Raw genomic sequence first — 16,719 nt, 5'->3', positions numbered from 1 at the left:
TACATAAGTATTGTTCAATTTTCCTCTGCAAGAGGACACCAAGACACAAAAATGTAAGTTAAATACATTTGCCATGCTGCTAGTTTGAAAGCAATGGACTGGATCCTATGTCTGGTGATTCAAGAGGCAAAAGGAGTAATTTCAACTACTGCTTCTTCTTTACTGAAGCTGCCTGTTTTGTATGGCTTTTTGTCCAATTGTGTACCCCAACTGCCAGCATCACCTTTTCTGTGCTGGCAGGCAAGCAGCTGAAGAAAAAGACATGCCTTTGCCAGAGCCTTCTTCTTGAACTGCATAACACCCAATCCATAGAATGCTGTGTTATGTTTTATGTTATTTTTAGCTCTTGTACATTAATCTGAGACCCCTCTTAACCTCCTATATGAAAAGGAAAAGATGGCTAAGACTTGAAAATGTCACTGCAAGAATAAAAAAAGATTTCAGACAATTTGCCCAACCAGTTTTCACTGAGTTTTAAATGTTCTTGACAAAACTTCATTCCTTGTATTGTAATGCTTTTTACCTGATTATCTTGATCTTCTGAAAAATCTATTAGCTCATCTTCATTCAGTTTACTGCTATCAGCTGAATCTTCACTGTAGTTTAGCCTGATTTTTTGTAAACCATCTGCATTAACAACAAAGATCAGTGCATTGTTTAAAAAGTGCAACAGGTATATTAGTGTCCAGATGAGAAGGGTAAACCACAAAGTGATGGAAGTTTTTCATGTAATTTGAAAACAAATATTACCAAAAGTAGTTCCTTACAAGATTTTAGACCTTGTATGGTAGCAAATATATATTTCCCCATTGGAGTATTAATACAAAAGCTAAATTACATCTTTGATGCTCTACACTTGCAAAAATCAAATACATGCAATCACACAGATTCACAGAGACAACAGTACTGTTAATTGTAAATTAAGGAAAGCAAATCCACTGAATATAGCTCATCCAATATCTTTCAGAAGCTGTGAGAGGGTTTTCAACAGCATTTTGAATTTACTTTATTAGACCTACACCTCAATTCATCGTGTCAACTAATTACTTCATGGGGAAAATAGGAAACTTTAATATTTTCTAGTCATTCTTGGCTACCCTAGATTTATTTTATGAGGAAAAAGGCTGAGACATTTTGCTAGAGCAAGACCTTCCAAAACAGTAAATTACCAGTAAAGTACCTTTCTTGATGTAACTAACAAACAATTTGAACTTCATTGGATATTGCACTACCACTGGGCTATAGCAATAATTCATTTCCAGATTTTACTTTGTGGACAGGACAATCCACAACAAATTATTGTGACAGAGTAATATCCAACGATGTGTGGATTTACTAAGGTTATATTTAGACACCAAGAACAAACGTTGCAGTCTACCATGACAAGAATGCCGTTTATTCTCACACTTGCACACTCCTTTCATCCTCTCCTCACACGCAGAGCCACAATAAAAGGCTTGTTAAAGTAGAAAAACTTCAGTCTAGTCAGTTTGTTATCCAAATCTGGATGCTGAAATAAACTTAAGTTTGCTTCTTGACCACAAATAAGAATGCTAAACCAGGATCAAGCTCCCCATGTACATCTAAACCAAGCATTTTAGTACAGGGATCAGATCAACCATTGGTAAAAATGTTATATTCCAAATATTCTTCTCCTTCAGAATGCTCAGAGTGATTTAGAGGTAGTCCTAAGTGGTATCCCATCTAGGCATTGATTAGGTCTGAACCCACTTTGTTTCAACAATACTACAGCATCACGGTTCCAAGACCATTCCTTTCCTACTTAAGTGCTTCAATAATTAATTTACAAAGTTCTTAAGAGCTAATATCCAGTTGTTAATAATTCGATCTCCCGGAAGCATTTTTGGAACTCTTGACATTAAAAATAAAATAAAAAAATAGGCACACCAGAAGCATGTATTTGAGCTTTAGGTTCGCTCTGCATGCCATTCGCCTCCAAACCTCTGTGATCACATTTGTAAGCTGTAGGTTCCAAAGTTCTTAATTCATCGGTGGTGCTAGTTAACTGGTTTAGTTTTTTTAGCCCACTTCTCCCACATAGGTGTCGTCTGCAATGGAGGAACTCGCTGTTCTCCGCTTCTAGGCCTGTGTCAGCCAATGTACCACCATGCTTCCTGTTCGGCACTTTCTTTGTTCCTGTTGCAGAGGAGGAGTGCTGTAGCGTATCCAAGTCACTGGGTGGAACAGGTGAAGCACTTCTGTCTTGATCTGAAGAGGAAGATTTAACTTGGGCAGGTATGTGTTCCTGATAGTATGGGTTGGGTTCATATACTGGCATCTCTAAACCTGGGTAACAAATGACAGCCAAAAACCAATGTGCCCTGCAAAACCAAACAAAGAAATATCTAAAAAGCACTCTTAATGGGCATTTGCGACGTTACGATACATTTTGTACCTCAGATGTATTCAAGTTGAACCCTGCTTCCCCTTTACTATTATTTCAGACATCCACATAAAGATAACTTCTGGGTCCCACCAACGATGTATCAGAAAGATTCACCTAGAAGCCCCTTGCTTGGCCACAAAGCTACCCTTGAAGAAAGGAAGTGGCACTGAACATGGCATGCATCCTGAAAGGAAAATTGGCACAGCCCTCATGCATGCAGAGGAGAGCTTATAACACATTCATAGGCCACTTTGGATCCCAGCCTGTTTAAAGAATTAAAGTTTAGAAGTTTGGTAATGCAGTTTGACCTTTTTATAGCTAGGTTTCGTATACTGTGGAAATGTTGCAGAACTGCTTCTCCATTATGCATGAATTACTTCCATAAGAAAATTTTTGATTGCTTCTGCTTTATGGGAGACTTAGCACTTCCCTATAAAACTCAAAAAAAGAGCACCGTGGCGCAGAGTGGTAAGCTGCAGTACTGCAGTCCAAGCTCTGCTCACGACCTGAGTGCAATCCCAACGGGAGTCAGTTTCAGGCGGCTGGCTCAAAGTTGACTCAGCCTTCCAACCTTCCGAGGTCGGTAAAATGAGTACCCACCTTGCTGAGGGTAAAGGGAAGATGACTGGGAAAGGCACTGGCAAACCACCCTGTAAACATAGTCTGCCTAGTAAACGTCAGGATGTGACGTCACCCCATGGGTCAGGAATGACCTGGTGCTTGCACAGGTGGCCTTTATCTTTATAAAACTCGAACACTGAACATTGAAAAATTATACTGTTGCTTAAACACTCAGTTCTGCAAATAGCACTTTACAAGCAGGAAGAAAATTATCTTCTTCTATCTAAAGTGTTGAGTAGTTGATGGACTAAAGGAAGAACAGGGTATTATTTCTGAAACCCTTCTGCTGCAGTCTTGCCAAAATAGAATTATGTCTGCTTTGCTCAAAAATACAGCGAGTTTCACTAGAACTGTAGTCTCAATGCATTTCAGCAACAGTGCCCAATGCTTTTATCTGAACATGCATTTGATGGATGCAGTTACAGGTAGATGGGGGAAGAAGACTGCTTATCACGTTGGATACAAAGAAAATAACTGGTAGTGTTGCTGTGTAAACACTTGTGTAAAAATTCACATAGTATAATAAGTTCCATAGCAATTTCATACTTCCACTCAAGCAAGAAGTGATACACAACCTCTTGGGCAAACTTTTCTGCATGTACCAATTTTTGTTTTATTCCATTTTTCTTACACAGCATTCTAGCGCAAGAAGCAAAACAGTTCTCTCTCAAGGGGAAGAGCAACTGTGAATCCAATACTGAACAGTGCTTTAAGACTTCCAACAATGCTTTGTACATTTTCTGTGGGAAATGTGTCGCTTATGCCCTCAAGTGGTCAAAAGCTATATATTATAATATCAAATTAATCAATTAAAAGCTGTGCTCACTGATGTGGCTTTCAATACAGACACTCCGAAATTCAAGTCTGAGTTTGCCACAGGATGTTCTGTAACTGAAGGACTGTCTCCTTCCTTATGTCTCTGTGTGCCAGCTCTGGTTATCAGGCGGCCATCTGTAGGCTATCCCACCATGTAGGGGGGCCCACCTGGCATCAACCAGAGCCCAGGCCATTTCTATCATGGCTACAGCTCTGTGGAATGGAATCCCAGAAGAGGTGAGAGGGATCCCTCCTTGGAGATCGTCAGGAGGCACTGCAAGGACTCCCCTTTGCCAGAGCTTTTGAGGGGGTTTGAATAGCAGCCATCTTTTAAGGGTGGGAGGGAGATTTGTGGCTTGTGGTTTCACCTGGGGATGTTTTACCTATTATTGTAAGCTGCCTTGAACAAAGAAGAAAGGAGGGATAGAAATGTTTTAGTACAGGGGTGGGGAACCTTTTTCGTGCCAAGGGCCATTTGCACATTTATAACATCATTCGGGGGCCATAACCAGGTGTAGATCTCCCAGTGGGGGGGGGGGGGGAAGGCTAGGGTTGCCAGGTCTCCGGCCACCACCTGGAGGTTGGCAACCCCAGGGGAGGCCACGCAGAGAAGGCCTGGAGGGCGCCCCCGCTCCCCCCCCCCAGGCGGGAGGGCAGCCAGCGGTGGGCCCGAGCAAACTAGGCGCCAGGGGGGCGCAGCCCGCAGTCTATCAGCAAGGGAGGAAGGAAGGAAAACAGAGAAAGAGGAAAAGGGAGGGAGGGAGAAAGAAATGGAAAGAGGGGGAGAAAGAAAAGGACGGAGGGAGACAGACAAAGAAAGAGACAGAAAGAGAGGGAGAGAGAAAAGCCTCCCCCCCCCACACACACACACACGCCGGCCCCACACGACCTGGCCCCAGGCTCCATGCCCTCCCACCCCCACAGTCCACAAAAGGCCCCCCGAAGCCCGATCGACTCCTGCGCACATGTTCTGCCACCAGGAGCCGCGGGCCTCTTTTCCCCCCTCCCTCTTGCTGCTCAACAGCCGACAGGCAGCAAGAGGGGCTTACAGTGTGCCCCAGCGTTCCTGCACGCTGCTGCTATAGGGGGCAGCCTTGGGGGAAGCGTCCCTCCCCCTCCTCTCGCCTACCAACAGCCGTCAGTCGGCGAGAGGAGGTCCAAAGGGCGCCGTAGCGCCCCTGCAAGCCATGGCCCCAGGAACACCCTCAGGGAGGGCCGCCTTGTGCCGTGCCTCCACGGCGGGGCCCTGGAGCTCCTGAGGGCCACAAAAAAATGTCCTTGGGGGCTGCATACGGCCCCCGGGTCTGAGGTTCCCCATCCCTGTTTTAGTACATAATTAAATAACTAATTGAACCAAGACCAATCGGCGGTTTTCCTTCTGGTATGTGCACCATTTCTACAATAGATACATCCTTTATCTACAGTACCTTCAAATAAATCCTATTTCTATTCTTACAGTATGGATTCCATAGTTCCCACAAATAAGTGATTTACAGAAAAATATCCAAGGTTTTCTAGGAGCTAAAATGAAAATAAGCTTTAAATGAAATCTTAGCCCACAGATACATGTCTAAGCATACTTACGCTTCATTAAGGGGAACAAAAATGAAATCTTTCTCAAATATATCAACATGGCGTGTCCACGTTTTCACTCGTCCATGTCTTTTTTGCTGAATTCTATGAACATAGGAGAAAACTGCATGTATAATCTCCATTATAGATGTTTAGAAGGTTTTCTTTTTTCTCCTGCCTAAAACGAGAGTCTAACTCAATGATACTCACTCAGTGGGTCGGAACCTACATGTGGCTCTTTGACAGGCCACTTGTGGCTCTCCTGGCAGCAATCCCCAGTGTGGCACCTACCCCATGTTTCAAGTGGGCAAGGCCATTTCCCAGTCAGGCCTGTGGTAGTCATGTGGCTTGCATTGTGAAACAGCCATCACTGGAGAAACTGGACGATGGGTCAGCTGCAAACCTCCCTGAGCTGCAGGCCTTCTGCCACAGCAGGAAGTAAAGGGCCCCTCCTCTTCAGCAGCTCCCCCCTTCTTCCCAGCCTCTAATCCCAGCACTCAGGCAGCTGCCAGGAGGAGGATAAACTGGCCACAGAGCAGACGGAATAAAACCACCTCCACCACAGCAGTCGCCCAGGAAAACAGCAAGCTTTGAGTTGGATTTATAGAATTATACAGCAAAATTTAGAGTTGTTTAATATTAATAGTTATCAAAGTATCTGTTAGAATGGCCCCATCAGCATACTTAAATCACAAATCATGGCCATGTAGACACAAAACCTGGGAGGAGGGGGACACACACAGCTTTTCAGAATTATAAAGCTAAAAAGGGGGCAGGGGGTACAAAGAACCCCCAAACAGAAAACAGTTGTCTGAACAAGTGCACACAACTGTTCTCCAGACAGAGGAGTGCACGAGGAGGAGGGTGGAGATGGAGCGGAATCTGCCGATCTCTGCCCCCTCAGCTGCTGAGGTGGTGACAATAATGGAGGCAGCTGGTGGAGGAGGTTCAGGACATGTCCCCTCCACTGTGGATGAGTCAATGTTGGAATCGGGTGGAGGAGGAAGATCAAGAGCATTGCTTCCCCCAAAGCCCTGACTGCTGGAGGTGGGTGAGGGAAGGAGCAGCAGTCCTCCGCTGACCCCTTTTACCACTGAGGTAGCAGAGCTGCAGGCAGGTTGGCTGTGGTCAAGGAGGAGCCACCCCTTAGATAGGTGGCAGAGCAGAGGAGCCACTGTGGGCGCCAAGAAGGAAGGCATCACTTCAGTTGGACAGACTGGCTGGTGAGTGGTCTGGGGAGATGGTATTCCCACTTCCCCATGTGAGTTTTCAGTTTCAGTGTGAGAGAAGGGGTGGAGGAGGGAGGAAGACAGAGAGAAGGAGAGAACTGCTGTGAGAGTAGGGGCCTGCATGTTTTTGTATGGCATTTGCAAATGTGGCTCACTGCATCAAAGGGGCGTGCACGTTTTTGTATCTTACATTATTGCATGTGTATGATCGGTGGAACAGCATACAGGAGTAAAACTGGTGGTAACTATAATCACCATAGTGTTCTCATGGTACAAAGGTGACCTATCATATTTTCAGTTATTTGGACAAGGATGGGAATATCTTTCAAAAGTTGGTCTAAAAGTATGCATTCTGGCTAGAATAGACTTAACTCTTTATCCATTTAACTGTTATTAAAGGCAACATCTCATCTGTCCTTAAACTTGCTAACTGTGGTCTCTACAAGGACAAGATATTTTTCTCTAAGTGCAGTTCTACAAATATGTAGACTTACGTGAGTTTAGAGGTTTCATGAAGATTTCTCCTCTCTCTTTGATTAAGGCGTTTGTAGAAGAAGGAACTAAACACGTGAATTCTATCAGCGTCTTCTTTTTTCAATTTTTCGAGCACCAAATACCTTAATTTGGAAAACATGCTTATTTGCATTTTCTGGAGAAGTTTTTCAGAGGTTCCCCACTTACTATCTCTAATATTGAAGTTGAAGGCTCATGTCAATCACAAAAACAGCAAAACCATGTCACCCATCTATAACAAAAAGGTTTCTATGTACTCACAGAACTCCCCATGCATGTAGAACAGTAACTTTTTAAAATTAACCCAACGAAAAATACAAAAATATTATGAAATGTACTGATGAGAACCAATTATGCTTCTGGAAGCATGAAATGCTGAGAAGAGTGGAGTATAAATTTAAGGGAAAAACAAAGCTAGGAGAAATTATTCCTGTTCAAGCACCTTAGAGCATCCTGGACAGGGAGATTCCTGGATTTCCAAACTACTTCCCCCCTCGCCACAATTTTTACAGTGCCCAAGCTTGTAATCTTACACTTTTCAAGTTGTTGATTATTAGTTGGCCCATTGGGAAAAAAATATGAAAAGAGCTAAAACTGTGCATTAGGAACAGACACAGAAGAGCTGAGTAAAAATACACAAGAGCTTCCAGATAACCACTCTTCATCTGTTATACCTAATGGAAAGCATCTGCCTGAAAAAACTTTATAGTCCTTACAGCCCAATCTTAAGGCAAAAAAAGAAGTTTAAAAAAGTGGAAAATCCCCCATTGCTTCCAACAGGGCTGCACCACCCAAAAAATTGGTGCAGCACTGCCGCAGCGTGAGGGAGCATTCCCAGAGCGAAAGGGGTAAGGAAGCTGCCTAATGGCAGCTCCTCCCCCAGGATTCCCCCCTCCCCCCGGGAAAGCCCTGCCGGTGTGGCTGCGCTGGCGGTGGGGGCTGGCAGCTCCTAGGGGCAGGTGTATTTACCCTTGCGCCGGCGTAGATGCCGCCTTATTCCATGGCACATACGCCAGCGTGGGGTCACGCCAGTTCCTAAGGAGCTTCATGGGGCCCCTTCGGGAATGAGCTCTTAAGATTCCTACTTCAAAATAGGTCATTGGTCCTTAAGTTGAAAATGTCTCTATATACTGCCAACCTGGCTGCAGAAGGCAGGGGAAACACAAAGCAGACAATATCATCTGATGGGCAGGCCCATATGGGATCAGGCAGTTTTTTCAGTACCCTTCTCCCAAACCAATACCACCACAACAAAGACCCTGGGAACTATTCCTTCCTATATTAGTATTCAGCTATGAATATTAACCCTTCACACTGACTACCGACTTTCAGTACAGGCACAAAATTAAGAGTTTTAAGAGGCAACCATGCTCAGAAGGTTACTCACAAGTGCTTGTGCAACTGTTGAGGTGAAGCACTTTTATAAATCATCATTTATGCTTCAACCCAGGTTCACAAAAATGCTTGACCAGCTGTTACTACACTTGGTTTAATTATCTCAGCCCAATTCTGAACATATTCATTCTATACCAATGAAGTCAAAATTGCAATCTCCCAATCAGCACTAAATATTCCTTATACAGTTGGAGTCAGTATAAAATGGGATGGCTCAATACAGTAAAAGCTTCGTTACCAGCACTTGATTATTCACTACGCTCAATTAACCCACACTGCTCAGAGGGACAGCTCCTCCCCTTACCATACCCCTTAGATACCATACCCCTGCTTCTTTGGACTTGTGAATGCTCTAGTCCCTCTTCGCTAGCCAGCCAACGTGATGTTTCCAGTCATTGCTGCTGGCTGATGTCATCTTTAAGTACTTTCTTCCTGTCAGGAACCAGTTCTACTGGAGGGGTCCTGGCTAGCTTGTTTGCTGGTTGTGTAGGATGGCTCCATGGCTAAGGAGAAAGGTCCCACCATGCATGAGGCTGTTGCCATGACATTCTTAAAATGGAGGGGATTGGCTGCTGAAGATTTCTCTGAGTAGGAGATGGTGTAGAGCAATGTGCCTAAATATCTGGCACATTTGATTAACTGGAAATCCTCCATGAGTGCCAGATAATAAAGCTTTTACAGTATTTTTAAACTGACTGATCTGCATCAACCGTAATTTAAGAAATTTCCATCACAAAGTACCTAAATAACCTGGACAGCACAAAAGATCTTAATATTTAAACTTACTTTAAATAAAAATCAATGATGACATCATTTAAGAACTCTCCCTCATTTAAACAATGGAGATCTTCATTGGTCACAGAAATACCACCCTTTGCAGGTGGAGGAGGATAGACTATCAACCTGCAAAGAAAAGTACATTAAAATAATAAACATTAACATTCATAGACTTATGTTGGAAGTAATTACAATATACAGGAAATATTCTTACTTTTCTATAGGTCCAATAAAGACTGTGTGTGGCTCGCCACATTCGTCATCATCAAAAAACTGAAACTGTGTTGCATTTCGAAGCTGCATTTTAGATTCAGATACCTTAGAGAAAATGACATGAAATACCTATTTACAATGCAATACAGAATTCATACAATGTAAGATCTTTACTACTCTCAGATAGTGTACACTTTTCCTGTAAACTATTGAATCCAAACGGAACATTTTTTCCAGCACATAATTCACAAAATTAAAAATTCAGATAGCTCCTCTAAAGGGGGAAGGCTTTGTTGTAGAATTCAGCCATAATTACATGTTTCTACATTTGCATATATCACACTTTATAGTTTATAATATGAAATGAACTCTCAAATAGATGTTCTGACCTTCTTCCTTAAAACACTTTAACTAAAAGATAAGGAACATATTACAGGGTTCTTAAAAACTAATGACATTACAACTTTAATGTTTATGCAAAATAAGAGTAATACTTGTTTTGTTTTGCCTTCTTTGTGCGCAGAATTTCCTTTGGAGGTGTCTTCAAAGGATTTTGTAAAAGCCACAAGCCTACTGTTTGCTTCTTCGAATGGAATTTTCACAAAGAAATCAGAAATATTGTTTCGGACACCAATATCAATGATTATTTTTTCAAAGACAGCATTTGCATGAGGATCAAGTCCCGTTTCAAAAATCAGAATAATGTATTGTTCTTCTGGATCTACGAAAAAAGAGGTTTGCTAGTAGGCACTGAAATTATACATTTAAAATGTAATTCATTTGACAGTTTAATCTCTTACTGTTAATTCTTTAACTTTTCAGAATATCTGGATTACTTAGCAGAATATAAAACTGAAGCTATTCCTTGTCTCTTTACTTTCTCCTTTGCATTTCTAAGAAATACGTCAGGGGAGAACCTATTCATCTCCCCCTATAAGTAGTTAATTGTGCTATCCCTACACTCTCCACAGAGAAAATGGTTTCTCCCTTCATACATTCAGTCCAGGGAACACTACGCAAATTGAGGAACACCCCAGAGTATGGGATGAGAAGCTGCAATTCAGATTCTCTTTGCCCCCAAATCCAAACACTTCTACAATTTCCCTGAGATTTCCTGCTGGTGAGAAAGCAGCAAAAGGCGCCCCTCCTAGAAGCTTCAGTGATTTAATAATGTCATGAATTTACATATTCTGGAGGAACATATGCAAATATATCATCAACGCACCACAACTTGGCTTCACAGAACCATCATAAGAACATAAGAAAAGCCATGCTGGTCAGACCAAGGCTCGTCAAGTCCAGCAGTTTGTTCTCAGTGACCAACCAGGTGCCTCTAGGAAGCCCACAAACAAGACAACTGCAGCAGCATCCTGTCTGAGTTCACAGCACCAATCAGTTACACCTTCCTCCAGGAGAGAGAGGGCATGCAGTATAAGGCTTTGTTCATGACCACCAAAAATCAGAAGCTGGCCCTGCTTGCTTTTGTTAATTAATAAGGAAAACATGTCATCTTTTCAAAATTTCAGTCTGCCTCATTCGCATTTAGCCTGAGGTTAATCATATTATTCTGTCCCTGGAGGAGAAAATCTATAATGGCAGCAGACCATAAAGGAGTGTAGAAAACCATGATCCCTACTGACTAATGATTTAAATTGTGATTTAAATTGTGATTTAAATCAAATCCGCTCTGCAGAAAAGTTAAGAAACAACAGTATTTGGTCTAATCAACACAGTCATCCACTTTTTAGAATATTTAATGACATTATCAAGCTTGAATAGCAGGAAGGCAGTTTACTTACTTGCTCCTTTACAGTCATACCAGATATTATCCTTCTCTTTGTTCATCTTCAGCTGGCATCTCAGAGTAAGGCAGGCAGCAGGTACAGTTTGCAGGAATACTACTGGCAACTTTCGTACACCACACCACTCACACTTCGTAAGCTCGGAGGTTTTTAAATTAATGTCCCTAATATCAATTTCTGATTCTAGAAAAAAATTAAAAAAATTAACAAGTTCACTTTAGGTCAACAACATGAAATACATTAGGTCAACAACATGAAATACATTAACATTTATTTAACAGGTGTGTGTACTAAAAGCTAAAGGAGAAAACACATGCTAAAAACTACATGTGTATCAACAGAGCTACGATTAGAATTGTCCTGCCTTTTTTGATAACAAATAATTTATGCATAAAAACTACCAACAACGTTAAGAGCAATGGCTGTTTGGATATACATATTGCAAAAAACAAAAAAACTTCATTTGGGCATAAACATATGGCAGCAACTTAAAGGAGCAGTAAAACATCACTGTCCGCTCACCACTGTCCTCACTTCATGGCATTCAAGTTGCCCACTGCCCTCCACCAGCTTCTCCACTGCAATGGTCGGAGGGGGGAGAGGTGGGTCAGCAAGTGGGAGGGCAAAACCAAAGCAGGGGGAAATGTAACTAAGCAAGCGGGATGGAAACCTAAGGAGTGAGCAGGAGAAAACAGGGCAGTTCTGGCAAGGGAGGAAAGCCAGAAAAGAGGGGAGGAAAATTATCTCCCTTCCCCCATATCGCTTCACAGGTCCCCAACTTGTTCTTACTATTTCCAGTCTCACAAAAAAATGGAGTTTCAGGCAATACTATCTCTATTCCCTAGACTACTCAATTGTATGAAGAAAGCAAACCCTGTATCTTGAAGAAGTACACACTATTTAAATAAGTCACAGCAGGTAAGGCTGGAACTATTTGTTCCACAGCAAATACAAAATTTCCAACCCAGTGGTCACACAGTTTGGTTTATTGGTCTAGGGCAGTGATGGCGAACTTTTTAGAGACCGAGTGCCCAACTGCAACCCAAAACCCACTTATTTATCGCAAAGTGCCAACCTGGCAATTTAACCTGAATACTGAGGTTTCCTCCCAGCTGTGTGGCGGGGAGTCCAGGGAAGGGGGGGGGCTTTGAAGGAGCCCTTCAAAGCCCTCGCTGCCCAGCTGGGCGGAGGGGAGTCCAGGGAAAGGGGGGGCTTTGAAGGAGCCCTTCAAAGCCCCCACCGCCCAGCTAGGTGGAGGGGAGTCCGGGGAAAGGGGGGGAGTCCAGGGAAGGGGGGCTTTGAAGGGCTCCGCGCTGCCTGCCCTTCAAAGCCCCCGCCACCCCGCGCGTGCCCACAGAGAGGACTCGGCGTGCCAAGTCCAGCACGCATGCCATGGGTTCACCAACACGGGTCTAGGGGTATAATTCTCACTTCAAGTGTGAGGGATGCTGAGTTCAAATCCCAGACGGGCCCTACTCGTTCATAGTGGGGGGGGGGGGAGAGGGATGAAGAAGCTTAAATAATTTTAGGGAGGAACTGTAGCTAAGTGGTACAGCATGTGCTTTATAAGTGCTTGGTCGAAGTTTAATTACTGGGGAAGCACGCTTCGATTTGCTCAGACACTTTTAAATGTCACAGCAAACTGGACCTCAATTCAAGGCTTCACAAACCAAGAAGACCTCATTCCCACTGCACACAGAGAGGCACATAAGCAAGACAACCATCTGCAGTCATGAGGTATGCGTACAGCTTGTCTTAAATTTGAATGTAGGACAATGGATTCATATGCGCTAACAAGTGGAGAAAACTACAAGAGGAAGAATACACTCACCTTCTAGACGTATCTTAATAAAATCAAGGCAAAACTGAGAAGAAAAAACAGTGGAACAATGGTCAGTTTTAAAAGATGTGCCAGAGATTACAACCAGCCTATAAATGGCATCCTTGATTTGAAAACACTGCACCTTAATCCCAAATGTATAGGAACTTGCTGAGGTTACTCCACAGTGAAGGAAATGCACTTTAATCAGGACACATCAAGATACTATGTGTGTAGAAGTTACAGTCATGCTACAAATGCTTAAGAACTTTCCAAAACTTCAGGAAAACAAGGCTATTTTTTTTAAAAAAACTGTAGCATTGTGTCACTGATCTGGAATTTATAGTTGTTAAATTCAGGTAGAAAATAAATATTTTGGGAGAAGTACCAAGTGTGGTTCATAGGCCTTTCAATTCTTTCATGTTTGAGCAATGCCTTAGGCCACAGCTTTAACTTGATAAATTTCTGAATCGTTACCTACTTACATCCTGATTTTAATCAGCACAATGCAAGAGTAGATTGAACCACCTAAAACCACATTGCACATGTACAGATGGTCAGTATCTGATCTAACAGGCTTGCACAGAATACAATAAGCATACTGCACCGATGGCCATTTCCTTGTTGCAGGAGAGAACTTGGAAACTTCAGGAGAAGCAGATGGAGGCTTATTCATGTTAAATTAGATCTCACTTTTCAGACAATTGCCTTCCCAATTGCCTCGCCTCAAGAGACACAGGCTATTGCCCTCGGTCTTGTAAGACACAAGTGAAGGGGGGAGGGGGAGAGAGATCACGCATACAATGCCTACCTTTATATCAATTTTGAGCCAAACTGTTTTTTCCTTGCTACTATTCATACTGAGAAGGTGTAAGCTTCCAGTGGTCTTGGGACCTCTGGTTGTTGGCACAGGCCAGAGTGTCTTTCCCCTCACTTCTGTAATCCTGGACAGCCAGCTGCATTTTTAAAATGCTGCTAGAATTCAATAATTTCACCAAAAAACAGAGGTTGGATCCTACCACTCTGCTCAGCTAAGAACAGCACCTCCTTCTGGCAGCAGAGCCACTATCTCCGACACAAGGCTTGACTAAACAGAGTGATAAGATCTAATGCCAAATCTCTGTCTTTACCAGTACCAATTTACCTTTATTTTTTTGTTTATGGGAAAGCCCAGTGAATATCCATTTATGACATGTTCCAAAAATATACGTCTCAGTATTCCTTTGAGAAAGTACAATATATTTCATGAAGTTCTCCTCTGTTGTCAACATTTAAGCCTGGGTATGCCTAGAGGTGCCAGCCAAAAAGGTATTGGCCCATGGCATGTATCCCATAGTTCGCAGCCTTTGGCCTCAAATGAACAGGGCCAATAGATCCAGCACCAGCCCAGGATGTTGGAGTCGAGTTATTTATTTTTGTTTAAATTATATTTGCATTTCTTTGTAATCCACAAAAGTTTAAATAAATACAGGTTGCACTGATAAAAACAGACAGATATCTTTTTTCTAAACTTCAGAAGCAACTCTCATTTTGAATCTCTATTCAGCTGCATTACATAGCCCTATCCCAATTCACTTTCAACTGGCTCTGGCAATCTTCCCAGTCTTCCTCGGTGACTGACCCTCACGTTGCTGACCCAACTGTCCAAACCGTCTCCTATGGACTGCATAGCTGGATAGACTCCCCCACCTACTATTGCTGCCCTGCAATGATATCATCTTCAGCAACATCTGGTCTTTTCACCGTGGCCCTTGTTTGAGTGGTAGCTTGTCTGCACACTTTCCCCTTTCTCCACATTCCCTCTGTCATTCCTGTTGTCGCCTCTTGTGGCTCAGAAGCATAGCCGCTCCTTTCTTATTACATCAGCACACTCCTCGCAATCAAGTTCCTCCTCAGAAGCATAGCCGCTCCTTTCCTATTACATCAGCACACTCCTCGCAATCAAGTTCCTCCTTTATTCCTTCCCATCCACCTTTCCTGATTCGGATGCACTGTTATACCACTTCCTGCCATAAAACAAGAAGTAACAAAGCCCAAATCTGAATTGTGTACTTACAATTACAGGTTCTACCACCATTCTGCGCAGTGTTCCTATTCTAATGCTCCGACAGTTTAGAATGACGCTTTCATAAGAATTCGGATGTTTTAAAGACACAGCATCAGCTGATTGATAATTCTGAGGTGTTTCTTGCGGGGTAACTTTGCGACGTTTTACTGGAGCGCTGGAAACAACATTGCCAAACTGCAAAGCAATGATTATTGTCAAAACTTCTCAAATATTTGTTATTCTAACCAAAGGTATCAACAGGTGAAGCTTTAAAAAACAAACTTCTATATAATCCAACACATTTTTTAAAGAATGTATACGTTAGCCATTTGTAAGAGTCCAAGAAGGAAATGTATACATCTGAATGTGTTTTCAAATGTAGTCTGCCTTCTTACTGTCTGCATGATCGAGCTGTTCATCATATGCCTGTTATACTCTAGAATTATTTCCCTGCCCCCACTCACTTATTCACAGGTCATAGCTTGAGTCATGATTAAATTAAAAAAATAATTTATTAAAATCCTTAAAACTTGCCTTTCCCTTTGTGGTTCAAGGCAGCTTACACTCTATAATTAAAGCAGCATGCCTCATTAAAAAACAATCAAAACCTGTAAGAGTGTCTGTCACTCACATTTTATTAAATTTCCTAGCAAGCAGAACAGACTTGTACTGCCTCCTACGAATCTCCAAGATCCAATGCCCCCATTACGTTTTAGAAGAGTCCGATCCATAAAATAGGAGTTACCGTTGAAAAGGAATAGGCCCTAGTGGATTCCAAGTGGGTGACAAGATCAGGAATAACCAGGAGATGGGAGCCAGAGGACCATAACTGGTGCACCACAGCATGTGGAACCCAGGCTACAAAGGGCTTTAAAAGTTACTATAACTAGTACCTTGAACTAAACTCTGAAATTAACCAACAACAAAAGTAGGTTTTTAAAAATGGGTATGGTCTGCTCTCATAGCCTAGCGCCTGTTAATATCTGGGCAACTGCACTCTGAACTAACTGAAGCTTCCAAATCGTCTTCAAGAGCAGTCCCATGTAGAGCACGTTTTCATACAGATCCAAAGATTAGTGTAGACAGGTCAGCTGACTGAAACAAAACCAGCTGGCAGAAGGCACTCTTGTGCGCTACATCTGTATCTTTTTCAAGCCATAAGATTGTGCCCATAAGCACCTCCAAGCTGTTAACCTGAACTATGCAAACTAACTCCACTGCATCCAAAACAAGCCAGCCCGGTCTCTTCAAGTTATCAGCCTTGCCAACCAACAACACTTCTCTCCTGTCTGGATTTAGGTTCATATACAAGACAACTGGGAAAATAATATCTGAAGTGGTAGCCAGGGTTCAGCCTGCACAGAACAAACATCCTTTGAATGCTGCTACTTATCAAGGATAACTTATATCACTACCTGTCAAACAAAGTCAGGAGTCTCCATTATTTCAAAGTGGAAGCATTTCAATCCAGAATGGTTTTGGTCACCCTCTAGCATGATGAAGACATT

The 16,719-nt window shown here is 42.6% G+C and overlaps 1 protein-coding gene across 1 annotated transcript in view; it reads right to left on the bottom strand.

The window, feature by feature from the left end:
- Positions 1-16,719, bottom strand: part of SENP6 (SUMO specific peptidase 6) — a 65,385-nt gene that overhangs the window by 5,429 nt on the left and 43,237 nt on the right. The window contains exons 11-20 of the mRNA XM_056856307.1: positions 15,221-15,406; positions 13,177-13,210; positions 11,343-11,528; positions 10,038-10,264; positions 9,545-9,672; positions 9,340-9,456; positions 7,140-7,262; positions 5,429-5,521; positions 1,909-2,342; positions 524-627 (exon numbers count right to left, since the gene is read on the bottom strand). Coding sequence (XP_056712285.1) covers positions 524-627; positions 1,909-2,342; positions 5,429-5,521; positions 7,140-7,262; positions 9,340-9,456; positions 9,545-9,672; positions 10,038-10,264; positions 11,343-11,528; positions 13,177-13,210; positions 15,221-15,406 — 1,632 coding nt within the window. The remainder of the gene's footprint in view (positions 1-523; positions 628-1,908; positions 2,343-5,428; positions 5,522-7,139; positions 7,263-9,339; positions 9,457-9,544; positions 9,673-10,037; positions 10,265-11,342; positions 11,529-13,176; positions 13,211-15,220; positions 15,407-16,719) is intronic.

Source organism: Euleptes europaea, chromosome 10 (genome assembly GCF_029931775.1).
Source record: "Euleptes europaea isolate rEulEur1 chromosome 10, rEulEur1.hap1, whole genome shotgun sequence".
Classification (NCBI taxonomy): domain Eukaryota; kingdom Metazoa; phylum Chordata; class Lepidosauria; order Squamata; family Sphaerodactylidae; genus Euleptes; species Euleptes europaea.
This window is presented reverse-complemented; position numbering and strand designations above follow the sequence as displayed.